This window comes from Neolamprologus multifasciatus, chromosome 17 (genome assembly GCF_963576455.1).
Source record: "Neolamprologus multifasciatus chromosome 17, fNeoMul1.2, whole genome shotgun sequence".
Lineage (NCBI taxonomy): Eukaryota > Metazoa > Chordata > Actinopteri > Cichliformes > Cichlidae > Neolamprologus > Neolamprologus multifasciatus.
The window spans coordinates 22167302-22193898 of record NC_140455.1 but is presented as its reverse complement, the minus strand read 5'-3'; the positions used below and the strand labels follow the sequence as shown (position 1 = coordinate 22193898).

At 42.0% G+C, this 26597-nt stretch overlaps 2 protein-coding genes across 4 annotated transcripts in view; one reads left to right on the top strand and one right to left on the bottom strand.

The window, feature by feature from the left end:
- Positions 1 to 26597, top strand: part of LOC146499372 (ankyrin repeat- and BTB/POZ domain-containing protein 3-A) — a 265463-nt gene that overhangs the window by 215789 nt on the left and 23077 nt on the right. For all 3 annotated transcript variants that reach the window (XM_085138905.1, XM_085138903.1, XM_085138904.1), the window contains exons 4-6: positions 8178 to 8330; positions 14079 to 14244; positions 25312 to 25401. In XM_085138905.1, the coding sequence (XP_084995031.1) occupies positions 8178 to 8330; positions 14079 to 14244; positions 25312 to 25401 (409 nt within the window). The remainder of the gene's footprint in view (positions 1 to 8177; positions 8331 to 14078; positions 14245 to 25311; positions 25402 to 26597) is intronic.
- On the bottom strand, positions 10231 to 11756 carry LOC146499373 (uncharacterized). The gene has a single exon (XM_085138913.1). The coding sequence runs from the start codon at positions 11702 to 11704 to the stop codon at positions 10823 to 10825; it is 882 nt and encodes a 293-aa protein (XP_084995039.1). The 5' UTR covers positions 11705 to 11756; the 3' UTR covers positions 10231 to 10822.

Here is a 26597-nt window from a genome sequence, read left to right as displayed (position 1 = left end):
GGAGCTTCCTGCTTCCATCTTAAAAGTATAAGGCGCCTTGCGATAAGTGAAGCAAAGGCAATAGAATTCGAATAGTATTTTGGCAAAGTGATGTCTTGCGGTATCACCCCAAAGATAGCCGTTAGAACAGAGGGATCATATTTAACATTATACATCTCTGACAGAGTGTTAAATATAGACACCCAATAGTTATGAAGATTGGGGCATGTCCAAAAGGTATGAAGGAGCGAACCTGTTTCTGCTTTACATCTGTTACACAGAGGGTCAGCTCCTGGATAGAACTTGGCTAACTTTTCCTTGGAGATATGTAATCGGTGTAGGACCTTGAATTGAAGGAGCCCATGCCTGGCACATATCGAAGAAGAGTGTACCCTCCGGAGAAAAGATTGCCAGAGTTCATCTGTTATAATCATCCCAAGGTCTTTCTCCTACTGTGCTAATTTTCTGATAGTTTTAACTGGCAGTCAGCTCCTGGGGGAGCACTGTGCTGATTGCTGGAAGATGTGAGGCTTTGTATTTCTATCCTTTAAGAAGGCGATAAGTCTCTGAACAGCACAGCACAATACAGGTGGACTGAAGCACTGACTCTTATTGGTTTCAGGAGGGTGTACTGTGCAATCCCTGGGAATGTACTGTACAGCTACTAGGGCTGTGCGATATGACCAAAATCTCATATCCCAATATAAGAATTCTATCGTCCTGATAACGATATAAATCACAAAAATGTAACATTTTCTGTAAATTCTGTGAATCTCGACTTACGGGAAGTGTTTCCAGCTGCGCGTCATGTAGCTGGAGTCGAGTGTTTTAACAGATGCATGAAACTATACATTTTTAGACATAAGTTGTAACAGTCGCCGTTTTCTTTGTGAGTATTTATTACACGGCATGCTGTAGGGAAAAGCCTGTTCTAACGTTTGAGTCTAAGGTTTATTTTTTAGCACCTGGCGGCTCTTTGTTACTTCTCATCAATCTGCTCTTTTACGTGGTTTAGTTTATTTTGGAAAGTCTCAACAGGATCTTGAGCTTTATTGTGAAAGGTTTATGTGGAACATAAACAAGCGGACACGCGACACGATGGTGTTACCGTTGTTGTTGCTAACCACAACGCATAAAACAGGCGCTTGTCAGTCTGTAGTGTGGTTATATAAAATATAAGAGAAAGAGAGAACTTCCATCCATCCATCTTCCTCCGCTTTATCCGAGGCCGGGTCGCGGGGGCAGCAGCCTAAGCAAAGAGGCCCAGACCTCCCTCTCCCCAGCCACCTCCTCCAGCTTATCCGGGGGAACACCAAGGCGTTCCCAGGCCAGCCGAGAGATATAATCTCTCCAGCGTGTCCTGGGTCTGCCGCGGGGCCTCCTCCCGGTGGGACATGCCTGGAACACCTCACCCAGGAGGCGCCCAGGAGGCATCCTTGTCAGATGCCCGAACCACCTCAACTGGCTCCTTTCGATGTGGAGCAGCAGCGGCTCTACTCTGAGCCCCTCCCGGATGGCCGAACTTCTCACCCTATCTCTAAGGGAGAGGCCAGCCACCCTTCGGAGGAAGCTCATTTCTGCCGCTTGTATCCGCGATTCGGTCACTACCCACAGCTCGTGGCCATAGGTGAGGGTAGGGACGTAGATCGACCGGTAAATTGAGAGCTTCGCTTTTACACTCAGCTCCCTCTTCACCACGACGGACCGGTGCAGCGTCTGCATTACTGCAGCTGCAGCCCCAATCCGTCTGTCAATCTCCGGCTCCCTTCTCCCATCAATCGCGAACAAGACTCCGAGATACTTGAACTCCTCCACTTGGGGCAGGAACTCATCCCCGACCCGGAGTGGGCACTCCACCCTTTTCCGGCTGAGAACCATGGCCTCAGATTTGGAGGTGCTGATCCTCATTCCCGCTTGTTCACACTCGGCTGCGAACCGTTCCAGTGCGAGCTGGAGGCCCTCACCTGATGAACCCATCAGAACCACATCATCCGCAAAAATCAGAGATGAGATTCTGAGGCCACCAAAGCGAAAGCCCTCCGCCACTTGGCTGCGCCTAGAAATCCTGTCCATAAAAATTATGAACAGAACCGGTGACAAAGGGCAGCCCTGGCAGAGCCCATCACCCACGGGGAACAAGTCCGACTTATTGCCGGCAATGCGAACCAAGCTCTTGCAACGGTTGTATAGGTATCGAATGGCCCGTAGCAGTGGGCCAGACACCCCATACTCCCGCAACACCTCCCACAGGACACCCCGAGGGACACGGTCGAATGCCTTCTCCAAGTCCACAAAACACATGTAGACTGGTTGGGCAAACTCCCATGCACCCTCAAGTATCCTCGAGAGGATAAAGAGCTGGTCCAGTGTTCCGCGACCAGGATGAAAACCGCATTGTTCCTCCTGTATCCGAGATTCGACTAGTGGACGAACTCTCCTTTCCAGCACCCTGGCATAGACTTTCCCAGGGAGGCTGAGGAGTGTGATCCCCCTGTAGTTGGAACACACCCTCCGGTCCCCCTTCTTAAAGATGGGGACCACCACCCCGGTCTGCCAGTCCACGGGTTCTGCCCCTGATCTCCACGCAACATTGCAGAGGCATGTCAACCAGGACAGCCCTACAACGTCCAGAGCCTTCAGGAACTCGGGGCGGACCTCATCAACACCAGGGTCTCTGCCACCAAGGAGTTGTTTAACTGCCTCAGTGACCTTGCCCCCGGAAATTGGCGGGTCATTCCCCTCATCCCCAGACTCTGCTTCCTCCTCGGAAGACGTGTCAGTGGGATTAAGGAGGTCCTCGAAGTATTCCTTCCACCGCCTGACAATTTTCTCAGTCGATGTCAGCAGCGCTCCGCCAGCACTATACACAGTGCAGGTAGAGCACCGCTTTCCCCTCCTGAGACATCTGACGGTTTGCCAGAATCTCTTCGAGGCAGTCCGAAAGTCTTTTTCCATGGCCTCTCCGAACTCCTCCCACACCCGAGTTTTTGCTTCAGCCACTGCCCGAGCCGCATTCCGCTTGGCCTGTCGATACCTGTCGGCTGCCTCCGGAGTCCCACAGGCTAACCAAGCCCGATAGGACTCCTTCTTCAGCCTGGTGGCTCCCTTCACCTCTGGTGTCCACCATTTGGTTCGGGGATTACCACCACGGCAGGCACCAACCACCTTGCGGCCGCAGCTCGATGCAGCAGCTTCGGCAATGGAGATGCTGAACATGGTCCATTCAGACTCAATGTCCCCAGTCTCCCTCGGAATGCTGTTGAAGCTCTGCCGGAGGTGTGCGTTGAAGATCTCGCGGACTGGGGCCTCTGCTAGACGTTCCCAGCACACCCTCACTACGCATTTAGGTGCACCAGGTCTGTCCAGCGTCCTCCCCCGCCACCTGATCCAACTCACCACCAGGTGGTGATCAGTTGATAGCTCAGCCCCTCTCTTTACCTGAGTGTCCAGAACATATGGTCGCAAGTCTGGTGATACAATTACAAAATCGATCATCGACCTACGGCCTAGAGCGTCCTGGTGCCACGTGCACTTATGGACACTCTTACGTTCGAACGAGGTGTTCGTTATGGCCAAACTGTGATTAGCACAGAAGTCAAATAACAAAGCTCCGCTCGGGTTCAGATCAGGGAGGCCATTCCTCCCAATCACGCCCCTCCAGGTCTCGCTGTCGTTACCCACGTGAGCATTGAAGTCTCCCAGCAGGACAACAGAGTCTCCAGGTGGAGCACCTTCCAGCACCCCCCCCCCCTCCCTCCAGAGACTCTAAGAAGGCTGGGTACTCCGAACTGCCACTCGGCGCATAAGCGCAGATGACAGTCAGGACCCGTTCCCTGACCCTAAGGCACAGGGAACAAACCCTCTCGTCCACCGGGAAAAACCCCAACGTACCGGCAGCAAGTCGAGGGGATATTAGAATACCCACCCCAGCCCGCCGCCTCTCACCAGGGGCAACTCCAGACTGAGACAGAGTCCAGCCCCTCTCCAGGAGACTGGTTCCAGAGCCCAAGCCATGCGTAGAGGTGAGCCCGACTATATCTAGCCGGTACCTCTCAACCTCACGCACTAACTCAGGCTCCTTCCCCACCAGAGAGGTGACATTCCATGTCCCTATTGCCAGTCTTGGCAGCCGGGGGTCAGTCCGCCAGGGCCTCCGCTCCTGGCCGCCACCCGACACACAATGCACCCGACCCCTATGGCGCCTCCTGCGGGTGGTGGGCCTGCGGGAGGATGGGCCCATGTCTCCTCTTCGGGCTGTGCCCGGCCGGGCCCCATGGACAAAGGCCCGGCCACCAGCCGCTCGCCCTCGGGCACCCTCCCCGGGCCTGGATCCAGGGCGGGGCCCCGGTAACCCTATCCCGGGCAGGGTAAACTGTTCCCTCGATGTTCTATTCATAAGGGTCTTCTGAATCGCTCTTTGTCTGGTCCTTCACCAGGACCAATTTGCCATGGGAGACCCTACCAGGGGGCGAAAGCCCCCAGACAACATAGCCCCTGGGATCCCTGGGACACTCAAACCCCTCCACCACGATAAGGTAGCGATTCATGGAGGAGGAAAGAGAGAACTTTAAGAAATTAATATAGCCACTACAGTGACCATCAAAACAATGAAAAAATATTGCTGTAAACAGTTCATGTTGCGACACCACGAAACAAACAATAAACGGTAAAATGAAACGATAGACGTTTTTATGTCGTCATCCCCTAACAACTGTTCACTTTTGTTCAAGTTTTAAATTTAAGTTTCCCATTATATCTTATGTTTTGAAGTATTTGATGGCTGTGGCTGTGGATGATTGTCTGTATTTCTCAGTTTTACAAAGAACACTATTAACCACTTTTAAGGTGTTTCTATGAAAGTCCATGTCACATTATACAGACCAGGAAACATATTCAAGTTTGGATTATACGCCATGTAAGCCCAGAGGAACATGGGAACTACTCCCTGCCTTGAGTCTGTATACTAAGCTATGCTAATTGCAGTATAGGGCTAATACCATGAGAGTGGAATTGCTCATGTAACAACTTTAAGAAGAAAGTAATTTACAGTTATGGTTTAGTTTTAGTTCAAGGCTATGAAGATCTGAGAAGGTCACAAGAACAGTTTTGTTTTCAATCCTATCCATTTTTACTCAGTAAAACATCATTGTGGTAAAACTGAAAATATCTGATGAATGCCTGACCTGAATTTAGCTGCTGTTGGACGGCAGGAGAAATGATTAATAACGGACACAACAACGCGAGTCCGTGTTTATGAGAGAGAGAGGTTAAAAACACACAAGCACACACACATACACACATACTTGTACAGGAAACAAATGATGAAATATGAACTTGTCAGACAGGCGAGACCCATTACTGATGTTGATTAAAGAGGGTAATAAGAGAATTTAGGGAGGTTGTAGCATCTAGATCTCTTTCTGTTCTCCACTCTCCGAGTTATAACTTATGAACATTGACTTGCTGCCTTTTCACATATCAGTAAGGGCATCTTTAATTAGAAATTTTGTGGCTCTCAGTGTTCAGCCGGAGTCTTTATTAAGTGTTTTTTTTTTTTAATTTGAAAGATGACCAAAGTTTTCACCTGAGAAGATCACATTAGCAATATTATTTAATTTTTATATGATTTATTTTGGAAATGTTAGTACTACGGTTGCATTTACATTTTTGATATATAAATAAATTATGATTGAGTTAGAAGATTTACACTTTATATATTCATTTTTTCAGTGTTTTTTTTAATTTCCTTATCCATATTTCCATATTTATTATTTTTGGGCTAGAGTAGCTTTGCATGATTTACAGTTCATAATAATCCTTTTTTGTTATACTTATTTCCTAGGCATTTGTGAAACAAGCTGTTTCAGCTTCTTCCCCTTCCTCTAAGCTCATTTTCTATGGAAAGACTTGAACAGGTTTGAACAGCTGGAGGGAGGAGTTTCTGTGCTAGCAGTCAGAGCCTTTGATTATGGTTGACTCGTCGGTCATCGCTAGCGTGAACTGTGACGTCAACAGGCTGTGACCGGCTTTGAAGTCACAGAGGTTTAGACCTTTTTCAAAATGAGACAGTAAAAATGTCTCAAATGCCTGTGTGATGCTCCAGATGGCTTTCATACTACCTCTTATTGGGTTGTGTTTAGGACGTTAGGCTGATGCGTGACTCATGAGAAATGATAATGGGTTGGTTTAGGCACAAGTAGTGACTCAGAGCAACATTAAGACCAGAGTCATTTAGTTACTTTGTGTGTTATTTTAAATTCAACTTTAAAAGTCTTTATTTGGCGTTTTGCTTTATTTGATTGTTTTATACACTCACAACTCTCAACTTTCACATTTCTTTATACACAGTCACTCCTGTAGAAGAAAGAAGTGTACAAATGTAAAGTCTTTTATGGCTTTTGATTGTACTGGATCTCAAGGACCTAGTGTCTTCAGATGTGTTCCTTTCTGCTGCTCACAGTAGTACATATTTAAGGTGGAGCACAGGTGCTACACTTTAAATATGATACAAGAGAAAAACTTCTGGCTGTGCCTGTCACCATTTATACTCACTGGTTTTCATGCTGTCTTCTTCTTCTGTGTTATATGAGAATCTTTATGCTAACGCACTGATATATCAGTAAAATGCTGTATTTGCACTGAACCACAAGTAGAAAAAAAAGAAACCTGACCTTTCGCCTGGACAGAAATTAAATAGACTTTTAGTTTTAATTTTATTTATATCACACCAGTTTGCAACAGCAGTCCACTCAGGGCATTTTATATTGTAAGGTAAAGACCCCCGTGAGCAAGCAAGTGTCAACAGTGGGAAAGAAAAACTCCAGCAGAGGTAGGCTCAGGGAGAAGCAGCCATCTGCTTTGACTGGTTTGTTGGGCCAAAGTTTCATTATTTGAAATTTTGGCTGTATTTAATATAAAAAGCTCCCATTTTTTCTACAAATATGTCAAAAAGTTGAAAAGAAAAACAATAAAGCTAAACTAAGTATTTTTTGTTAGCCTTTACTCAGCATATATATGTGTGTGTGTGTGTGTGTGTGTGTGCGCGCACACACACACACACATATATATGTAAACTATATATGTAAACATATTGTTTACATATTTTCTTGTAAATATTGTTTACATATTTACAAGAAAATATGTAAACAATTTTATGTTTACATATTTTCTTGATGGTATCTCTTTCTGTGTTGAATTAATTTGATGAAATGCTGTGTAGACAGAACTCTAACACAAAACACCTGTGTAAAAAAACAAAACAAAAAAACAATAATGTCATGTTGTATCACAAGCAGAGCAGCTGCTCAGCTGCTAGACTTAACAACAACCCAAATTAGTCTCCGTCTTATCAGACTTACAGCCACCTTAGTTTGTAGAATGAGCCTCCAAACAAACGTTCATCAGCTAACATCATTTTCCAGGTTAGGTAGATAATTTCTCTTCAGCTATAACATATTAATCCTTACATTTAGACCTGAAGCAGATCGTTTTTTCCAATGGAATTTCAGCTCCCTGGTTCTCGTCAAACTATTTGTGCAGTGTGCTAGGTTTGTGACTTTTAAAACATTGGTCAATTTCAGAGGTTTTACTCTTTATGTCATCATTTGAAATTCAAAGGCTGTCAAATTTAAGTTAGCTGGAGGCCAAAAGGTCTCACAGGTTCACCTCCCCCATTCCAGACATTGGGATTTAGCTCCTGTGGCCACAGACAGCTGAAAGGAGAGGTCTGAACATCGCTTCAGCTAAAAAGCTCCTACAAAAAGTGCAAATAGCTGTCCATTTATGCACACTCGATCAAACAAAAGTGGAGCAGCACACACTTTTTTATAACTTGGCTTAATCTGCTTTAAACTAGTGCCAGACTGCCTGCTGACTCAGTGTCAGAAAAACAACCCATGCACGTAAGGAAGCTGCAGTAGTCACTTCGGGTCCAGTTAGACAGCAGTGTGATTCATGCTCTTCTGTTCTGTTAACAGCACAAAGTTTACCCTTCACTTGCAGCTGCACAGATTTGACTTTTCTTTCTGTCACACACATAACTGCCCCTCCAGCCATCTAAGAAAAATAAGCATTTATGGAATTTCCCCAAAAGACTCTTTTGTTTTTCTCATAAATAATTTAAACTAAATGTGAATCTTCATGTATTCTGACTTAATTAAGATATTAAACAGTAGCACATGAATTTGTTTTCTCCGCAGGCCGTTCCTGGTGCTGCCCCCGCTGATGGAGTGGATCCGGGTGGCGGTTGCCCACACTGAACATCGACGGAGCTTCTCTGTGGACAGTGACGATGTGAGGCAGGCTGCCAGGCTGCTGTTGCCCGGCGTGGACTGTGAACCCCGACAAATAAAGTAAGAATACGATGCCAATAACAACATTTACTGTACAAACCTGCTGGAGAATGAAGCTCAGTGTAATCTATTTATGAAACCTGTAAGCCTGCACATGGACGTTCAGTCAGCAGATGCTGCATTAGCATAAACTTCAACCAAGTCTCGTATACCAAACACAAGAATGACTTGCAACAATCACTCACACTTTATTTTAACACAATCTCATCCACAGTGTTAGAACATGTAGATGAATATGGAGACTGATCAGCAGCTACTTGCACATTTACTTTCTGATTACAGATTTGAGGTCAGCTGTTTACATGTACCATAATAATAATAATAATAATAATAAAATTTTATTTATATAGCACCTTTCAAGATAAAATCACAAAGTGCTTTACAGAGGCAGAAAACAGACATTAAAATCTAAAACAAAACAAAATCAACCAAAAGCAAGTTTAAACAGATAGGTTTTTAACTGCTTTTTAAAAGACATGACTGAGTCCACAGATCTCAAACTCAAAGGAAGCAAGTTCCAGAGTCTGGGAGCCACTGATACAAACGCTCTGTCACCTTTTGTTTTTAACCTTGTATGCGGGACAGCCAGCAACCCCTGGTCACAAGACCTCAGGGACCTGCTGGGGTGATAAGGAAAAAGAAGATCACTTAAGTAAGTTGGAGCTACACCGTGCAGGGCCCTATAGGTCATGATTATGATCTTAAATTGGACCCTGAAATTGACAGGGAGCCAATGCAGTTGAATCAGCAGGGGAGTGGCATGGGAGCATTTGTGATGCTTTGTCAGAAGCCTAGCAGCAGCATTCTGAACACCCTGCAGTCGTTCCAGGGAGGCATTACTTAAACAAGTAAACAAGGAATTACAATAATCTAAGCGAGATGAAACAAAAGCATGAATAATCATTTCCAATTCGGAACGTGACACAATGGGACTCAGCTTAGCGATATTTCTTAAATGGTAAAAACAAGAGCGAACCAAAGATTTAACGTGTGTGTCCAGCGTCAGAGCTGGATCAAATGTAACACCAAGGTTCCTAATGGATGATTTAATATAGGAAGCAAGAGGGCCTAGATTTTTAACCACGAGGGGAACAAATTTCTCAGGAGCAAAGACAATGACTTCCGTTTTATCAGCATTTAGTTGAAGGTAATTACCAGCCAGCCAATCTTTAACGGAATCTAAGCAGGACTGCAAGATTTGGAGCTTAGAAACATCAGGTGGCCTAAAAGAGAGATATAGCTGAATATCATCTGCATAACAATGATATGAAATATCAGAGAAAGAGCTAAGAAGTTGCAGAAGAGGGAGTAAATACAACAAAAACAATAATGGTCCCAAGACAGAGCCCTGAGGCACCCCATAGTCAAGAGAGCTGACGGAGGATCTGAACTTAGAGGTAGCCACAAAGAAAGATCGATTTGACAAATAGGATTTAAACCATTCCAATGCGGTACCTGATACACCCACCCAGTGGTTTAATCTATCTAACAAAATAAGATGATCAACAGTGTCAAAAGCAGAGGTCAGATCCAGCAAAATCAAAACAGTGCACTCTCCAGCATCATAATTCATCAAAATTTCATTAGACACTCTAAGAAGTGCAGTTTTGGTAGAGTGAGCCTTACGAAAGCCAGATTGAAATTTATCAAGAACGTTGTGTTCATCTAGAAAATCCGTGAGTTGCTTGGCCACAACCTTTTCTAAAATCTTGGCAATAAAAGGCAATTTTGAGGTAGGTCTGTAACTGGAAAGCAAAGAAGGATCAAGTTTAGGCTTTTTTAAAAGTGGGTGAATGACAGCACTTTCACAGTAAACAGGGACCTGACCAGAGAGTAGATGCATTAATAATTTTAAGAACACTAGGACTAATAGACTCTAGACTAATAGACACATTTTTAAGTAAAGACCCAGATAAAATATCAAGGGGGCAAGAGGATGATCTCATTGAAGTGACCAGCTTCAACAACTCAGGTAAAGACACTGGTGAAAATCTTTCAAATATGACAGGCTTAAGTAAAATCAGAACAGGCAAATGGTACATGGAGGGAGAGATTTTGCTCCTTACATTGCTAACCTTTTCAACAAAGAAGGAAAGAAAATTTTCACAGTCTTCATTTGAAGAAATAGGGACAGCAGCAGAAGCCGGAGCAACAATATCCCTAATTGTGTCAAATAGAACCTTAGGGTTACCTCTGCTCCTAGAGACTAGGTTTGAAAAATAAGCAGCCCTTGCATCACGAATTGAAGCGTTAAAAGAAACTAAAAGGTCTTTTAAATAAAAGAGATGAACCTGTAAACGAGTCTTTCTCCACAAACGCTCAGCTTTACGACACACACGCTTTAAACAGCGAATGCTGTCGTTTATCCAGGGCGAGGGTTTTGTAACAGGGGCTAGTCTAGTTTTAATAGGGAAAATATTATCGATAATAGAAAGACAGTAATTATTAAAAAGATTTGTTAATGAATCAACATCATTAGAAACAGGCAGATCCTAATTAAAAACGTCAGAAAATTTAGCAGCAGTAGAAGAATCTAAGACGCGTGAGCTAAAAGCACGACGCTCAGGAGGAGGCGGCAAATAAAAAGACAAATTAAATATAATACAATGATGGTCCGAAATAAAAATATCCTCAGAACTAATACAGTCAATGGTTAAGCCAATAGTAAATACAAGGTCCAGAGTGTGCCCTTTGGTGTGGGTGGGGCCAGATACATGCTGTGTGAAGTGAAAAGAGTCCATGATGCTAAGAAAACCTCTGGCAAAGAGGTCAGAGTCATCATCAATGTGCATATTAAAATCGCCAATTATTAGCAATCTGGACAACTTCAAGATGGAAGATAAAAAGTCACTGAACTCCTTTAAAAATTGACCGTTAGGTCCAGGTGGACGATAAACTACAGCACAGTAACACGGATCTTTAATTCCAATTTTAACCAGCTGTAGTTCAAACGTTGACATTTTTTCAACCATCAATGAGCGACAGTGAAACCAATTGCGATACACCACAGCCAGTCCTCCGCCACGACCAGAAGTCCGCGGCCGACTGACGAAGGAGTACCTGCTCGGGCAAAGTTCAATAAGAGAAGAATAGTCACCATCACGCTGCCAGGTTTCAGTTAAAAATAATAAGTCCAGTTTTTTGGAAAGAATAAGATCGTTCAATAAGAACGTTTTATTTGTCATAGATCGGGCATTGAGAAGCGCCATGCTCAACGAGGAATAAGTCAAACCATTATCGACACTGACCCGTTTTAGGGGGCGTAGAAACTGGGGGTTCGATCCATAACGATCATAGATACCGCTCGCTGCTGGGGCAGCGGGCCAAATAATAGGAGAGTCTGGATGAGCACTCCTAAGGAAACACGATCTCATAAGTCCAGGCTTTGCAAAATCCAGCAGGGACGGGGGAAACAAATTCTCCTCCAAACGGGCAGTCTGAGCACAACCTGACTTATTACATGGTGTTTACATCAGACAAAACATTTTAAGAGAGCAGTTTGACTTGAACAGACCTGATCAATATGTCATCCATTCATCCTCCTCAGTGTCCATCTTTGTACATCGAATAGCTTTTCAGCAGAATAGTTGCGATTATTTTATTTTTCATTATTGAAAGGTGTGTTTTGCGATCACCCTCTACGGAATTTAACAAAAACTGTCACCACCAGGGGGCAGAGTTTCATAAGCACGGTGCTGTTTTCATTTTCTTTTTCATGCTTTCCTTTGGAAAGCAGGAATGTGCTGCTTTGCTACAGACAGGGGAAACACTGGTTCTAGATCACCACACAGACAAAACATTATCACAACCGTCTGCAATGACACTGCAGTCCTGTTGCCCATGAAATGGTTGCTTTGAAGACGTGGACCCGCTTTGCAACTACCTGACGTCAGTTGCCGACTTCAAAACAACTCAGTCTGCTGTAGGTCTGTCAGTTTGGCTGGCAAATACATGCACTTTATCTATGACATTACAGCAATTAATGGATAAACCCCCACACATAAATTCATTTTAACTCTTATATTGTGCAATGAAACATTTTGTCTACAGCTTTATATAAATAAGCAGCATTTAGGGATATCTAACTGACTTTTATCATCCCTTGACTTTTCCACCATTACCTGCAGGTTTACATGAGTGGCGAATTTAGTGAAGTCCTTCAGCAGCTGTTTGATGGCTTGCCATAAAAATTACAGGACACATACGATCGTAACTCCACAGACTGCATATAAAAGATGGAAATAGATATTCATCACTAATTGGTCATTGTAGACTATGATTATGAAGCCTCAGCACAAGCATTTTGACCATCATAATCATGTTTTTTTGTTATTGTTGTTGTTTTTTGGGTGGGGGGTAACCAGATGTGGCTGAACTATCTTACAAGGAAAGTTACTAATCAGTGGAAAGAAGCTTGCTCATTTAATGTTAACCAAAACTGGAGCACAGATTCTTGGATTCGGTTTTAAACCATAGTATTTTTCAGATAATTACAATTAAATGGTTTAAGGGGCACAAACATAGATTAGAGGACCTCTGTGATGAATAGCAACCAGCCACACCCCAATTATACACGACTTTAACCCTTTAATACAATTTAATTTGTGTGAGTTCATTCATTAAGTTTATTTATTATTTAATCTTAAAATGGGAATCTGTGGGGATTGTTATACATTTAAAGCTGGGCTGCAGTTTTTGACACTTTTGCATTGGCTTCATTGTTTTCACCCACTGCGGTTGTTGCTGAGTGGAGCTTAAAGACTGACTGCAAGGGATGGCAAGGACAGCCGGGAGAAAATATGGAGCCAAACTAAACAAATGAGTGTGATTAATGGAATAATGTGGGGATTATAGACAAAAAGTGTGCGCCGGCCTTTAGTTCACAGGAGCACACCCTGTATTGTTTTATTATTAATGACAACATTAACAACATGTTAACATTTCATCGTAGCCCGACAGTGAACTGAATTTAGCCTTGCACTGTAAAATTTAAAAGCTTTTTCACGAGGCTTGTCAGTTGCTGTGTTTGTCCTTCTTCCTTGGACAGCAGTAACCTATAAATCTTCTCTCTGTATTTGTTTCTGACTCACTCACAGTCTCGCCTCGCTCGTCCTCTCTTTCTTCCCTCATTTGCAAACACTCCACAGTGGTTACAAAGCCGTGCACCATATTTACCTCGTCGGCGCTCACTCTGTAATCTTTCTGTAATTTGTCACAGAGTCACCGGGTTAAGAGTCTTTTCACTTTTCATGTATTTGTAAAGAACTAATAAATGAACTACTTTGAGGTGCCAATTAATGCATCTCTTTGCATATGTCAGATTTAACTGTCATGTATATGTAGACCAACATCCGGCAAAGGTTTCTCTGTGGAAACTGCAGTTGTGACAGATGCTTGGATTAAGAGGCTTTACGGGGGACGTGAGTGGGTAATAATGAGTCATAGCAGAAGCCTTACCTGGAGAGAAGCTGCTTAAGAAAAGTACCGAATCAGAAGCAATCAAAGAGAAGTGAGTGTTGACAAACTCAGATATTAAGGAACTGACTTTCAAATTGAAGCAGATCAGTACTTATAAAGTTGCAAGTTTGTTTCCTGATAAGGAGAATTTGAGTTATGAAAGCCTGATCAGCAATCGTTTTCAGCTTCCCTCAGCATGCCGTGGCGATGTATGTGCTCGGATCTCAAAATCCATTTCTGACATAAGCTTCGTCTTAATCAAAGTAATAGATCTGCTGCTTCTGTCTGCAGAGCCGAGGATTGCTTCTGTGCCACCCGAAAGCTGGACGCAGCCTCCACAGAGGCCAAGTTCCTGCAGGATCTGGGCTTCAGGATGCTCAACTGCGGTCGGACGGACCTGGTCAAGCAGGCTGTGAACCTGTTGGGGCCCGATGGCATTAACAGCATGAGCGAGCAGGTCTGGCACCTAACACACCCACGGTCACCTGCACACACACACTCACATATATATAACAAATTTAAAATCCTACATTTGCAAAGCTCAGGAGTTGGAGATACAATAAACTGTGGATTTCTAGCAAGTACCTGGCAACCCAGTGCAGTTCATGCACACATGCTGAGCACAGGCTGCTCTCTCGCTGAGTAATGCAGTGTGCTAAATTCTTATGCCACGATACAGTTTTCATGCATCTTTCTTTTTTTAATGCAGAAGGAAAATAATTCACATTTTTAAGAGAGTTTTTCTTTCTTTGTGTATGTTTTCTTTGTTTGTGTGTACTGCACTAACACTGCACAAATGTCCTGCCGCTTCTTCTCAAAGTAATAACTCAATTTCAAACTCCAACCTTTCAAATTTCACACACTGCAGTTTTGTCAAAGCAGATGCCGCCTCTGGGATACTTACAAGGTGTCCGCCAATGAGGGCAGGAGTGGTAAATCATCACTGTCGCCAATGGGAGCTTCATTTTCTCTCTGTGTTTACTTTCACTTTTACTCGTGGTTTGGAGAGATTTAGGTACCAAAAACTGCTTGGAGTTTTTGGGTTAAGAAAACATCTTATGACAGTAATAAAGGCATAATGACCAAGCATTCATTTGTGATGATTTGGGAGTGAGACCAGGCTCGAAACACTCATCCAACAACAATCAGATGAACCCACACTTTACAGAAGTGCAAAGATCTCAATTATCCATCCAGTCTCAAAGGCATTTCTTGTCATTCTTTGGCTGTGTGCAGGCTGGATGAGGACCCAATCGCAAACTCACGGAGGCAGGAATGAACTCAAAATTCACAGCTTTATTGCTGGAGAGCAAAACCATACAAACCAAACTGGGAAACTATAACGTAATAGACGGAGAAACACACGGCCATGAATGAGGGAGAACGTGACACAGAACTGAGGGAGACACAGACATAAATACACAGAGGGTTAACGAGGGAAGTGGGAGCCCACGGGGAACACAGGTGACACTGATAATCATAACAAGACACGGCAGGAGTAAACGCAACACTGACGGGAGACTGTCAAAGTAAAACAGGAAGTTCCGACAGGAGGAGAGAGAGCACGGGGAGAGCACAGACATAATGGGCTGGGGAAAACATGGAATAAAACACAAGGAGGGGAAACGAGTGCTCACAGATACACAGGGGGTAATCAAATAAGGAACATCTTAACAGAACCTAGGAACCACAGCATAAATAAAGAACAAAATACAAAACACACAAAAACTAAGAATACTGGGCCAACATGGCCCAGGACCATGACATTTCTTAGATCTTCAGGTCTTAGCTTAAAATGAGGTTGCACCTAGTGATAATTTACTTTATTGATTAACCTTTCACTCGTCTAAATTCTATATAAAACCTATAGTAAGTCAGAACCTTGCCACAGGTTTTGAGCCAGATCATTATATTTCAATAAAAAAAAAAATCATTTTACATTTTATGACATATCTCAGCGAGCTGCGATTAACCACCGCCTAGTTGCCTAAAAAAATCAATTGTAGATTGCTGATTGTTTTTCTGTCAATCAACAGACTGATGATTCGTGTAGGAAACAATTAGTATTTGAACGGCAATTCGCCGACTGTGTGCAAACAACAGTCCAAGTGATTTGGCACATAGGCAGTGGTTTGTTGGGCTTGTTTCTGGGATATCTGGCATGTTCTCGCTCTGATCAGTGTCTGGAGTTCATGACAGATTAAACACCTTGGTGTTTTGATCCACTTCCATCCGACAAAGATTGCAGACGGTTGCGACCGGATGGTGGGTCAGTCTGAAGCAACATTTAGACGTTGACATCAAGTAACGTCTACGTGAATGCCAGGATGCAGGGTTTTGCAGCAGAACGTAGATGATAAATGTTTTGCACTTGGTCCACCAGTGGTTTTAACTGGGGATTAAACTGGAATCTGTGTATTTGGTTCAGTTGTGCACCCTTAAGCACCATCGAGTGGATCCCAGTGATGCAGTCCTTTCAATCAGCCCTTGAAATATTACAAAAACAGCTTCACACATTAAGTTCCTTATTATTTTTAGTTTTATTAACGCATGTGAGCATTTGTCTGTGATGGAGAGCTACATCTTACATGGTGGTTTGTTATTTGTTGGCAACGTAGATGTGTTAGTTCTTGGCAGTAAAAGGACCGTGAAAGCTGCTTCTCTAAGCTGCTGATGTATCACAGATATGTGGTTCTTGCAATAATCCTCATTTTTTGTGTATTTTTGCTTTCTTTTTCACTTTTACAAAAATGTACTTGCTCTTCATGCCTAAACATGCTGCCTGCAACAACTTTCACTTGAGGACAGCAAAGGGATAATAATGAGTAAAAGAGAATGGAATGGTCAACTAAACCTGCTCATCATATAAAACCACAATATTTCAGGTTATAACAGCTGGCAGAGCAAAGTATGTTTAAAACAGAAAAGAATAGCAGGGGTTTTATTTATTTATTTCTCCCTCATCCTCCTCCAGATCTAATATATCAGGTGAGCGAGGTGAAGACATCAAGTCCTTTGTATCTCCACGTCATGCACTGTGACTAAGCCTCGCCCTCTTTAAGACCTCAAGGATCTGATTAAAATCCCTCAGTTTTACTAAAGCTAAAGATGCTGTAACCTCTGAAGATGAAGTCATAGTAGGATCCTTAACTTGAGTTAATTCGACACACATTTCTTAAAATTTGCACCAACTCCTCTTGGCAATGAAAAAAACATTTTTTTTCCTCTTAATCTTTTCAGCACAAAAATGCATATTTTACAGGTCTGCAAAGGAGTGGTCTCATCCCCACAGCCCCTGCCTCATGTGCTGCTATTAATTACTCATTAAACACCACAACATGCTGGCAGTGGCCCAGCGGGGACATGAATGTAACCGCATGGATAACAAAGAAAATACAAATATAATAATCAGTGGACCGCGACCACATGCAATGTAGTAACATTGTGGCAGTGGCGGCAGTGAAGTAACAAATAAACCTGTTACGACCCCAGCTCACTGGGGTAAGGGGGAGGAGCATTAATTAACCAGATGGAAGAGGTTAAATGGGAGTTATTTAGTTTATTTTATAGATTTTTCTACCGGCAACGAAATTTTAGAGGCAAAGCAATCACAAGACGAATAAGAAGAAAAGCAGAAGTGTGTCACAGTTATTGTTTGTGGAATTTTAGTTGAGGACCAGCTATTCAGGACAAATATATGTGCTCACAAATAAGTCTAAAAGGTAACAAAAGTACAACAAAACACAAGAAAGTGGTAGAATCCAAAAAGGTAGAGGGGTAACAAAGGAAAGACAGGATATATAAGCATGCACTGAAGGCTGATGGGAACATAATTACTGGAAGTGAGAACAACCAGAGAGTTGGAGAAGACACGGGAAGTAAAACTAGCGCAGGAAATACTAAACACAGAGACAAGATTAAAACTCGCCATAAAGACAGAAACGAGGGAAGAATTGAGGGAAAAAGAATGAACAGGAAGACAAACTAAGAAATCAAAATTTACACTAGAACAATCATAAAATGTCTCCAAAAGAACCAGAAATTCATTCTTCTACTTTGAGCAGAGATACCTAGACCCCCCTTTGCTCAGCCACCTGCACCAACTCTTCTGGGGGACACCAAGATGTTCCCAAGGGAGTGTCTAGGGTCTGCTACCAGTGGACCATCCCTAGGTGTTTTGGTTGCCTCCTTTCAATGTGGAGGAGTAGAATCTGTACTCTGAAACGTTCCTGATCTCCTCACCATTTGTCCCTAAGAGAGACACCCTTCAGATCCTCATTTTTCCAGTCACTACCCAGAGGTCGTGACCAAACAAGTATCCAAAACTCACTCTAGAAAATATAAGAACCAAAACTTCAAACAATACAATAAATAAATACCCGAGTTTACCTGTCCCTGACCAATGGTCGTACACTCATTGCCGCCTACCTAAAAAGAAAAAAGACAGAAGGCAGTAGCACCTCTCAGCCTAGTGCCAGGGATGTGTATGAATGAGAAATGTCTCAGCTAAGAAGAAGCAACACCCAATATCAAGTCACCTTGAACTTTGCAGTGTGCAAACAGGAGGTATGAGTCCTTTTAACAGCTTTCATGGTGGAGCCAGGGGCTGGAGAACCGGATTAATCAAAGGTGGCAGTAGGTGGAATGCAGGAGGAGCAGTCAGGTGAAGAAGAGCAAAGAAGCAGATGCGGGGGCTTGCACACACCACCCAGCATACTGATCACTTAAATTACTCAAGCAGGGAGGAGAGGAGCGACTCAGGGCTGTAGCAGAGCGGCATCCAGCTACAGATTGTGCCATGACCCTCCTGTTCATCCTGAAAGTGGAAGGAGAAAGGATTTTTCTTTTGTTGTCTGCTACTGCAACACTTTTCCTGCTCTGAGCACTCACAGGTCAGGTCAGTATCTTAGTCCCACTACAGCCAAGTGTCACTTGGGAATCTCCACCTTCGACGGTTCGTGGAAATATTGGCTATTCCCAGTGCTGCTAAGTGGAAGTTAATTGTGCAATCTGACTTTCCGCGGTCAATAAGCTGTGCCTAGTTAGGTTTAATGAAGATGTGCTTGGCAATTCTTCACTCAGACAATCTAAAAATAAAGTCCAGGTCTGGTTGATTAATGTTTGCTTAAACACATTATATATTGTTTATAAGAGATTACAAAAAAATGTGAAAAACAGATGCTTGTTAAATTGACAGATTGTATTGACTTATGTTTTCCTTCCTCTCCCCCCTCATAAATACAAGCCTGTGACATGCAGGCTTTTATCTTCGTGTAAAGGAGGCTAAATGGAGCAAAAGACCAGACAGCGTTACAGGAGCAATAAAGTAAAAGCTGGAGTCTGTCATAACGGCTAAGAGACATTTTGAACTCATCACGATGCTCATCGCGGTCCGTCGTCTCTCGCCCTTTAGCCGTCTGCTGATTAAGTAGATTGCTGTCCAGGAAATGTTTAAGAATGAATCACCACAAAGGGAGATCAGTCTTCAACATAAAGCGCTGTGGTGTGTTATAAGTGAGCCGTAAAAGGCCTCTGTTGAGCATAATGACCCAGATCAGATATATGATTGAAGTCTGTTTTATGGAAGCTCATTTAAAACAGTTAGAAAAGTCTGATAAATGTGATAAATCGGTGCCTCGTTTACAATAAAGGTCATTTTTAAGTTGTTGCTGTTGCTGATCTTATGCAATTCTTTGCAGTAGCACTTAGATGAAGCAGCTTCATCCTGCAGCATAATGTGTGTGGGCGTGTCAGAATACTCTGTGCATATGGAGACATGCAGAGATAGAAAAAGTTATGTTAGGAGTTTCACAGCCCACCTTTGTGCTTTTGCCCTTGTTGGGAATACACGGTTATTTTAAGGGAGTAATGAAAAGGTCCAGTAAATAAGAAGCTGCGAGAAACTGACGGATATTTCTCTGAGTTGTGTGCTGTGTGTGCATACTTATTATATCTCACTGCATTTTACAGAACGGGATCGATTGGTAGCCAGCAGTGAAGAAAATGGTGATTTAAAGAAAATTATGTGAAGACTAATAAACGAGCTAATGTTGTGGTTACGGTCAACACGATCGTCAGTGATTGTAGGATTTAGCTAGGTAAGCTAGGTAAAAGCCTTCAGGAACAGGTATAGACAAAGTAAAAACTGGAAGTGAAGTGATTGCGGAAGTTTTTCCACAGTTTTCTGCAGAATATTTTTGCAACTGCTGCAGCAAACTGCTTCCGTGTCATCTGTCATTTGCTCCTGCATTGATGTAACTCAAAGATGACTGGTTGGTGCTTTTAGCCTGACTGTGTAACAAAACGGTGTGGATGTAAATAGTCGTCATCATGTTATTATAGGAAGAGTCATTTTTATTGTGCCTTTCTGGTCTGACCATTCAAGGCTCTTAACACCGAGAGTCACTTTCACTGATTCACACACAGATTCATACTTTACTTATTCTGTGCACTTTAAGACCTTTACCTGGAAACTGTTTCCAGGTAACCCAGCAATGATGATCTTGGACTGAGCACAGAAAGAACCCAGCAGACCAGCAGATAAAAACCAACCACTGTGCTGCAGCACATAGGTGTGCTGTGAGAAATGATCAGGTGTGCTGTGGAAGACTATCTGGTTCCACCTGATTAATACTCTTCCATCCAAGTACTAACCAAGCCCAACCCTGCTTAGTTTCTGAGATCAGTCGAGATTGGGTGTGCTCAGGGTCGTATGGCTGTAAGCTGATTAGTGCTCTAAGTGACCTGCGTGAGTAACGGACATAACAAATACATTCTCTTCCACTAGAGGGCATTACAACTCCTTGCTCTAACTAACTGGGTTACCAACTGCTGGTAAAACACAAGAAGATGAAGAAGAAATTACATATTAGTCATAGGAATGAATAAATATTTGAAAAGAAAAAGTAGTCAGTCTGACCTGGGTCCAAGAGAAAATTCCCACCCAGATGAAGGCCCTAGCATGAGTAGTGATGAGAAGGAAGCAAAAAAGGTATACTGGGGACAAACCGAGCCGATTTTGCTATGCCTGGTGTGCGGGGAAAAATAATCAATAGGCTTTTTGTGACGTTTTTGTTTGGTGGTGTGCCCTGTAATTTTTCTAATGTGAAATAGTGGCCCCAAAAGGTTTGGAATCACTGCACTACAGCAAGGGTGTCAAACATATGGCCCTGGGACCTGAATTAGCCCACCAAAGACTCTAGTCTGACACTGGATGGCTTTGGAGAATGTAAAGGAAGGTATAGATTTTGGATTTTTAACTAAGTTTTACAGCTTTTCCTACACAGCAAATTCAAAAGTGTTAAATGTTTTGGTGTTAGTAGTCTTAGAGTTAATTTTACTCTAAGTAGAGTCACATTCTTTTAATGTAACTCCGAGGTGTAAAATGATAGTAGTTAAAATCGAGTGTTAAAAATGAGTGTTTCTATTTCAAATCTGGAGGTGTTACAATGGAAACATTAACTCCTGACCTCTTAACTCTGAACTCCTACAGGGGCTATGACACCAATAGAGTAAATTCACAGACTCCGCCCCCAGCACGGCTCCAATCGAAGCTGAAGTGAAGCCGTTTCAGAACATTTTGCTCTACATATTTGAGTTGTTTGCCATGCTTGGTAAGTCATGTTTTCAAAGATTGTTTCAATTATTGTTATTAGCTTTTACTTCTGTGGCTCTTTGGAGTTGAGACAAAGCTGTGTGAAAGGCATTAGCCATGTTGCTCGCTGATAGCATAATATTCTGTTTTAGCTAGCTGAAAGGTATTGTTTGCGGGCAAATACCACAGCCTTGGAAAAAAAGCTTGCATGTGAATTTTCAGTCAAATTTCTTGGTCAAATACACTTAAAACAATGTCTAGAATGTGAAATGTTGATATAATGGTGCTAATTGAAGCCTGAAAACGATCTCCCATAAAAAACGAGCAAACAGCAGTAGCAGATGTCCCGAGTCCCGACTGAGTTCTACGTTAGCACTTAGATTCCTCCAGTTTTTTACTGTGCTGCAATTGATTTGTGCCATTAATTAGTGTCAACTAATTTTTATTCAATCTCCACATAGGATATGCTTGTGAAGATGGAATATGGGGGAGAGCAGAAGTGCGTTGAAGTTCCACAAAGTGATGAATGAAGGACATGCATATTGTATTTTGTATTTATTGAAATAAGTGATGAGAATGCTGTTATTTGCATTTACCAGCTCACCTATGTCAGACCTTTTGATAAAGGAAATTCTAATGAAAGTGAGAACATGTACACTGTTACATCTTTCAGAAAATGTTTTGAAATTGTGGTGCACAGTTCAGAATAAATGTTTTTCAAAAACCATTACGTCTTTTAGTAAATGTTTATTTCCAAAATAAATTTCTAGAAGTTCAGAACAGTAAAATTCCCGCTTTTTAGAATTAATTAGAAGATAACTCTTATGTAGTTAAACTAAAATACTCTTTGAGAGTTAATATATAAATTCTTAACACCAAGTGTTAAATTATCAACTCCAGACAGATTTGGTGTTTAACACTGAATCAGAGTTAACGTACCAACTCTCCAAAAAGAGTTAAATTAACACTCTCTGGTGTGGACCCATATAGACACTTTAAAAGTGTTGAAATCAAATCTGACAGTGTTAATTTGGACATGCTGGATTTGCTGTGTACTTACAAAGAATTTCCCCAAGACTGTTCATACTAGAAACCAAGGTTACAAAGTAATAGATAAACATTTAAATAGCAGAAAAAAAATCCTGGTTATTTAGGATTTTATGGTGGGTCAGTTAAATAAAAAGATAAGAAAAGTTAACAAAAACCTTCTGTTATAATCTCAGAGCAGTCTTGACAATGAGGCACCAGAACTTTTTCTTTAATTTTGCACATTTGTTTATGCTGCTTGTGGCATTCATGTGCCACATAAACACTGCTGCACATGAAGCAGTAGCAATTGCACTCAGTGGCCACCACAGGATTTTGCTGCTCTGTGCTCTACCTTGGAAATTGATTGAAAAACAGGACAAAGAGCCAAAAGCTTGACCTTTCAAACATCACTGAATCCCAATCGAAGCTAGAATCTCCAAGATGTGCACACCCGCAAACGAAAAGATCCCCTGCTAAGGTCTTGGTACCAGACACCACGTGAATCCTTACAAAGAATAGAGCAGTACGTATAAGGTGGTGTACATGGATAAGTTTAAATGTTTGATTTTGAGTTTGACTGAAACTAAGTACAGCAGTTAGTCGTCTGAAGTGGTCTCTTGTTGAACAGCAAACCTCTCGCCTCCTATTAAAATATGCACAACCCACACAGCTGCAATAGCTACATTTACAGGAATAACACCAGATTGAAATAACCTGGAACTATTTCTTAAGGCATTTTGTTAATAGCAGTGAAATCAACATTTTTGCATGAGAAATAACAAAAGTGTGTTTTCAATGTAATTCCTTCTCTGTTTGGTAGAGGTCCTAACCTCCAGCAGGAGTACACTTACTGGATGATGAGCAGCAAATCAGAAAAAGGACTCCAATCGAGTGATTTGATTGTAATCATTGAACACATCCTTAGAAATTTCCCTTGAAGCAAAATCTATATCAGATTCAGTGAGAAGTTGGCCTTTAGATAATTAAAAAAGTGAAATGATGCAGCTCATTTCACAGATCCAGCCTGATTATTCAGTGCATGTAAAGTATTAAAGCAAACTGACCCAGTAATAAATGGTCCAGCCAAATCTCTGCTTAGTCCTTGTTGCCATTCAGATCCTTTGTTATTGTGGGTTTTTGTACTTTGATTTAATTTGGCTTTGTATGTTTTTAACAGGTTTGCTTACCAAAAAAAAGGAGGCTAGCAAGTTCCTTCACAAACACCGCTGACACGTAGTCAGATTCATATATCGCTATGGCATTGAAATCCTCATTCTTGTTGAGAGAAAGTAATCGCTGTTAGCATCCTTTAGCTCATTACAGTTACTTTGATCATTAGAGATGTTTATTATTAAATCCCATTTAACTATTGTTACAATAGTATTTGAGGTACCATGTAGCCAAAAAAAGGGTTGAAGTTTTTTTTTCTAACAGTGAGTAAAGTGGGTCACCCAGTCGTAGGCTTCAAGAAGGCAGATGCCTTCACTTCTAAGACTTTAACTTAATCTGTTTTCAACCACCTGTCAGTTCATTGTCAAACTTCTAATTCTGTGCCTTTGGGTTTCCTTAATGCAACATTTAATTAGCATTTTAGTGACAAAGTACCAACGTTTCAACTGTCTAGTTGTTGAGTTAAAGTGAAGTTGAAGAATTTGGAAGTAGTCTTCCTTCTTCATTATTCCATCCACTTTGTAGAACAGCTGACCTGAGGTTCACTGTGAACAGTGATGCTGGTGTTCCAGCAGTTTCCAGTACATACTAGGATTGAACCTTGGTGTTTCCCAGATTGTTCCTGAACATCTAAACCAATTATCTAACAGATGGTGACTTTTTAGGTGTTTTTTTACAGACCTTGGTAAAGTTGTGACACATCAGAATAACTTTAGTTTCTGATGATTTAGGAATCTGCAGTTGTTTCGAAATGCCCCCAAGAGACCTCTACAACTTGTGTAAATAGTTCTCTTTCTTAGACTTTTCCATCCACTTTGTTTAATGTACTGGTACCACTGTTACACTGGCCTTCTTAGACCTTCTAAGAGTTTCTTGGACTTGGTCACTTGTTGTGAGTATGGGTCAGTTCAGTGAGTGCTGTCAAATAAATCCTGTTTATTGTAGCAAAGAGGCCTTAATAGGCCTTGGCCTTGTCTGGTTAAAATGCATTATAGAACCTTCAACACCATAACTCATAGGGTTATGTGTATTATTAAATGGTCAGCCTATTTCGGGGGGACATCCAGAGAGCCAAAGCTTATTGTTCCTTAACCTCCTAAGACCCGAACTCTTCCACAGCATGCATTTTTAATTTCTCTTTGATATTTGGGCATATTGGAACCCGATGAATGTAAAAACAAAGAATCACCAGATTTTTTTTTTTACCTGATTTTTGTTCCTAAGAAAAATGAGAGCCACGTATGAGGATATTTGTTTTAAATTTTGATGGAACAGTGGCAGTATAATCTCCTCGTAAGTGGACATCAGGCCCTTGTAGAGCAAAATTTAGTATTTTGGTCTAAATAACCCAAAAAGTGATGTCGACATATGTGGACGCCAGGTCCTAGGAGGTTAATGTAGGAGGGTGGTGCACCAGTCAGCATTGGTTCCTCATAGAAGGAAATTACTGTGTCTGGATCTACAGATGTGTTGAGAGGAAAGAATGCCCACTTTTCAACTAAATTTAGACATAGCAGGACGTCTTTTCAGCGACCACCAACGATTCCTTTTCACCTTTCACTCTTTAAACAAATCTCCACCTTGTTTAGACATCTGGAAAAATCATCTCTCCCATCTTTTTCCAACGCCTTTTTGCTGGGTGGAATCTCTGCTACCATTCAACAGCTTCCCATTTTGGTACTAATTAGAAATATGTCATCCTCCCCCTTTCTTCCCCGTCTCATCCTGCAGGGAATGACCCCTCTCATGTATGCCTGCGTTCGTGGTGATGAGGCCATGGTCCAGATGCTTCTTGACGCCGGAGCGGACATCAACAGCGAGGTCAGTGTCAACTGTCCGCTAGTCAAATGCAGCAGTGTCACAATGATTGCACTTTTTTTTTTTTGTTCTGGTCTAACATGTTTGTTCACATTTGTTTCTGTAAACAGTGAAACTATGAACCCACTTTGTGTTGCTCTTCCTTCCCCCTCCCCCTATCGTCATTGTCTCACCTGCTCTCAGCATGCTCTCTGTTCCCCCGGCAGCTCATTACACGAAGTGCATCAATAAGCAATAAGCGAGTATCACTGTTTTAACACCGATACAGGAAAATGATCCACTTTGCAGGCAGTTATTTCATTACGTTTTACACTGTAAATCCAGCAGCAGTTTGCTTATACCACATCAATAATACATTTCTTTTATAATTGTGTGCACTTAGTGTAACTTGCTACCACAGACTCTGCATGAAGCTTGAAAATCATTGCACCTATCTGTTGTACTTAACAGTGCACTGTTAGAATTCCTGTTTTTCTCTCTGTAGTGTGTGCTTGTATGTGTGTAATCGCTTTAATTTTCAGTTAGAAAATGCAAAAGTAACACCATTTATGGGCTCTCCTTCGCCGTAGTGACCTCATTATTGATCACTGTGATTGCTCCATTGCTTTGATGCTTGTGTTAAGTGCAGTGTTGACTCAGAAGCAAAGCGGTACCTGTAAAATCAACCGGTGGTTTATAGAATAAGAAAGATGAAGCTAACATAAATTCAAACAAAGTGAAAACACCTCATTACTGGAGCCTCGCTGTAAAGTTTTATGCAGAGGCTTTGAGATATTATATCTGTCTGACATTTCAGCTATAACACCAATAAACAGAGGCGAGCTGAATGCTGTTTGCTCTCCAAAAACCATATCCTGCTTTAACTAGAGCAACTGCCCCCAGAATGCGGCTCGGGAGGAATTTTGGTGTGAATACAGCTGTGAAATTTTCACAGTTATAAGAAAGGGCAATTTTCTGTCAAAAAAGTTCAGTTTTTCAAATATTCTGTCCTCTTTGTCTTGTAATACAGATCACTTATACCTGCAACCCAAAAGAATCTAAAACAGACTCAAAAGTAGCACTTCTCCTATCATCCATATGTCCAGATTTTATGTTTTGTCAAAAATTTTGAGCTATTTTTCCCAGAACTTTCATTCAACAAGTCTCATTTCGACATAATAACCCCAAATTTTGGCTTATGGGTTGCAAAAATGTAGTGT

Bases quoted from the DNA above. Each gene is read 5' to 3' on its own strand.
- LOC146499373 (XM_085138913.1), bottom strand. From the start codon at position 11,704: ATGAGATCGTGTTTCCTTAGGAGTGCTCATCCAGACTCTCCTATTATT.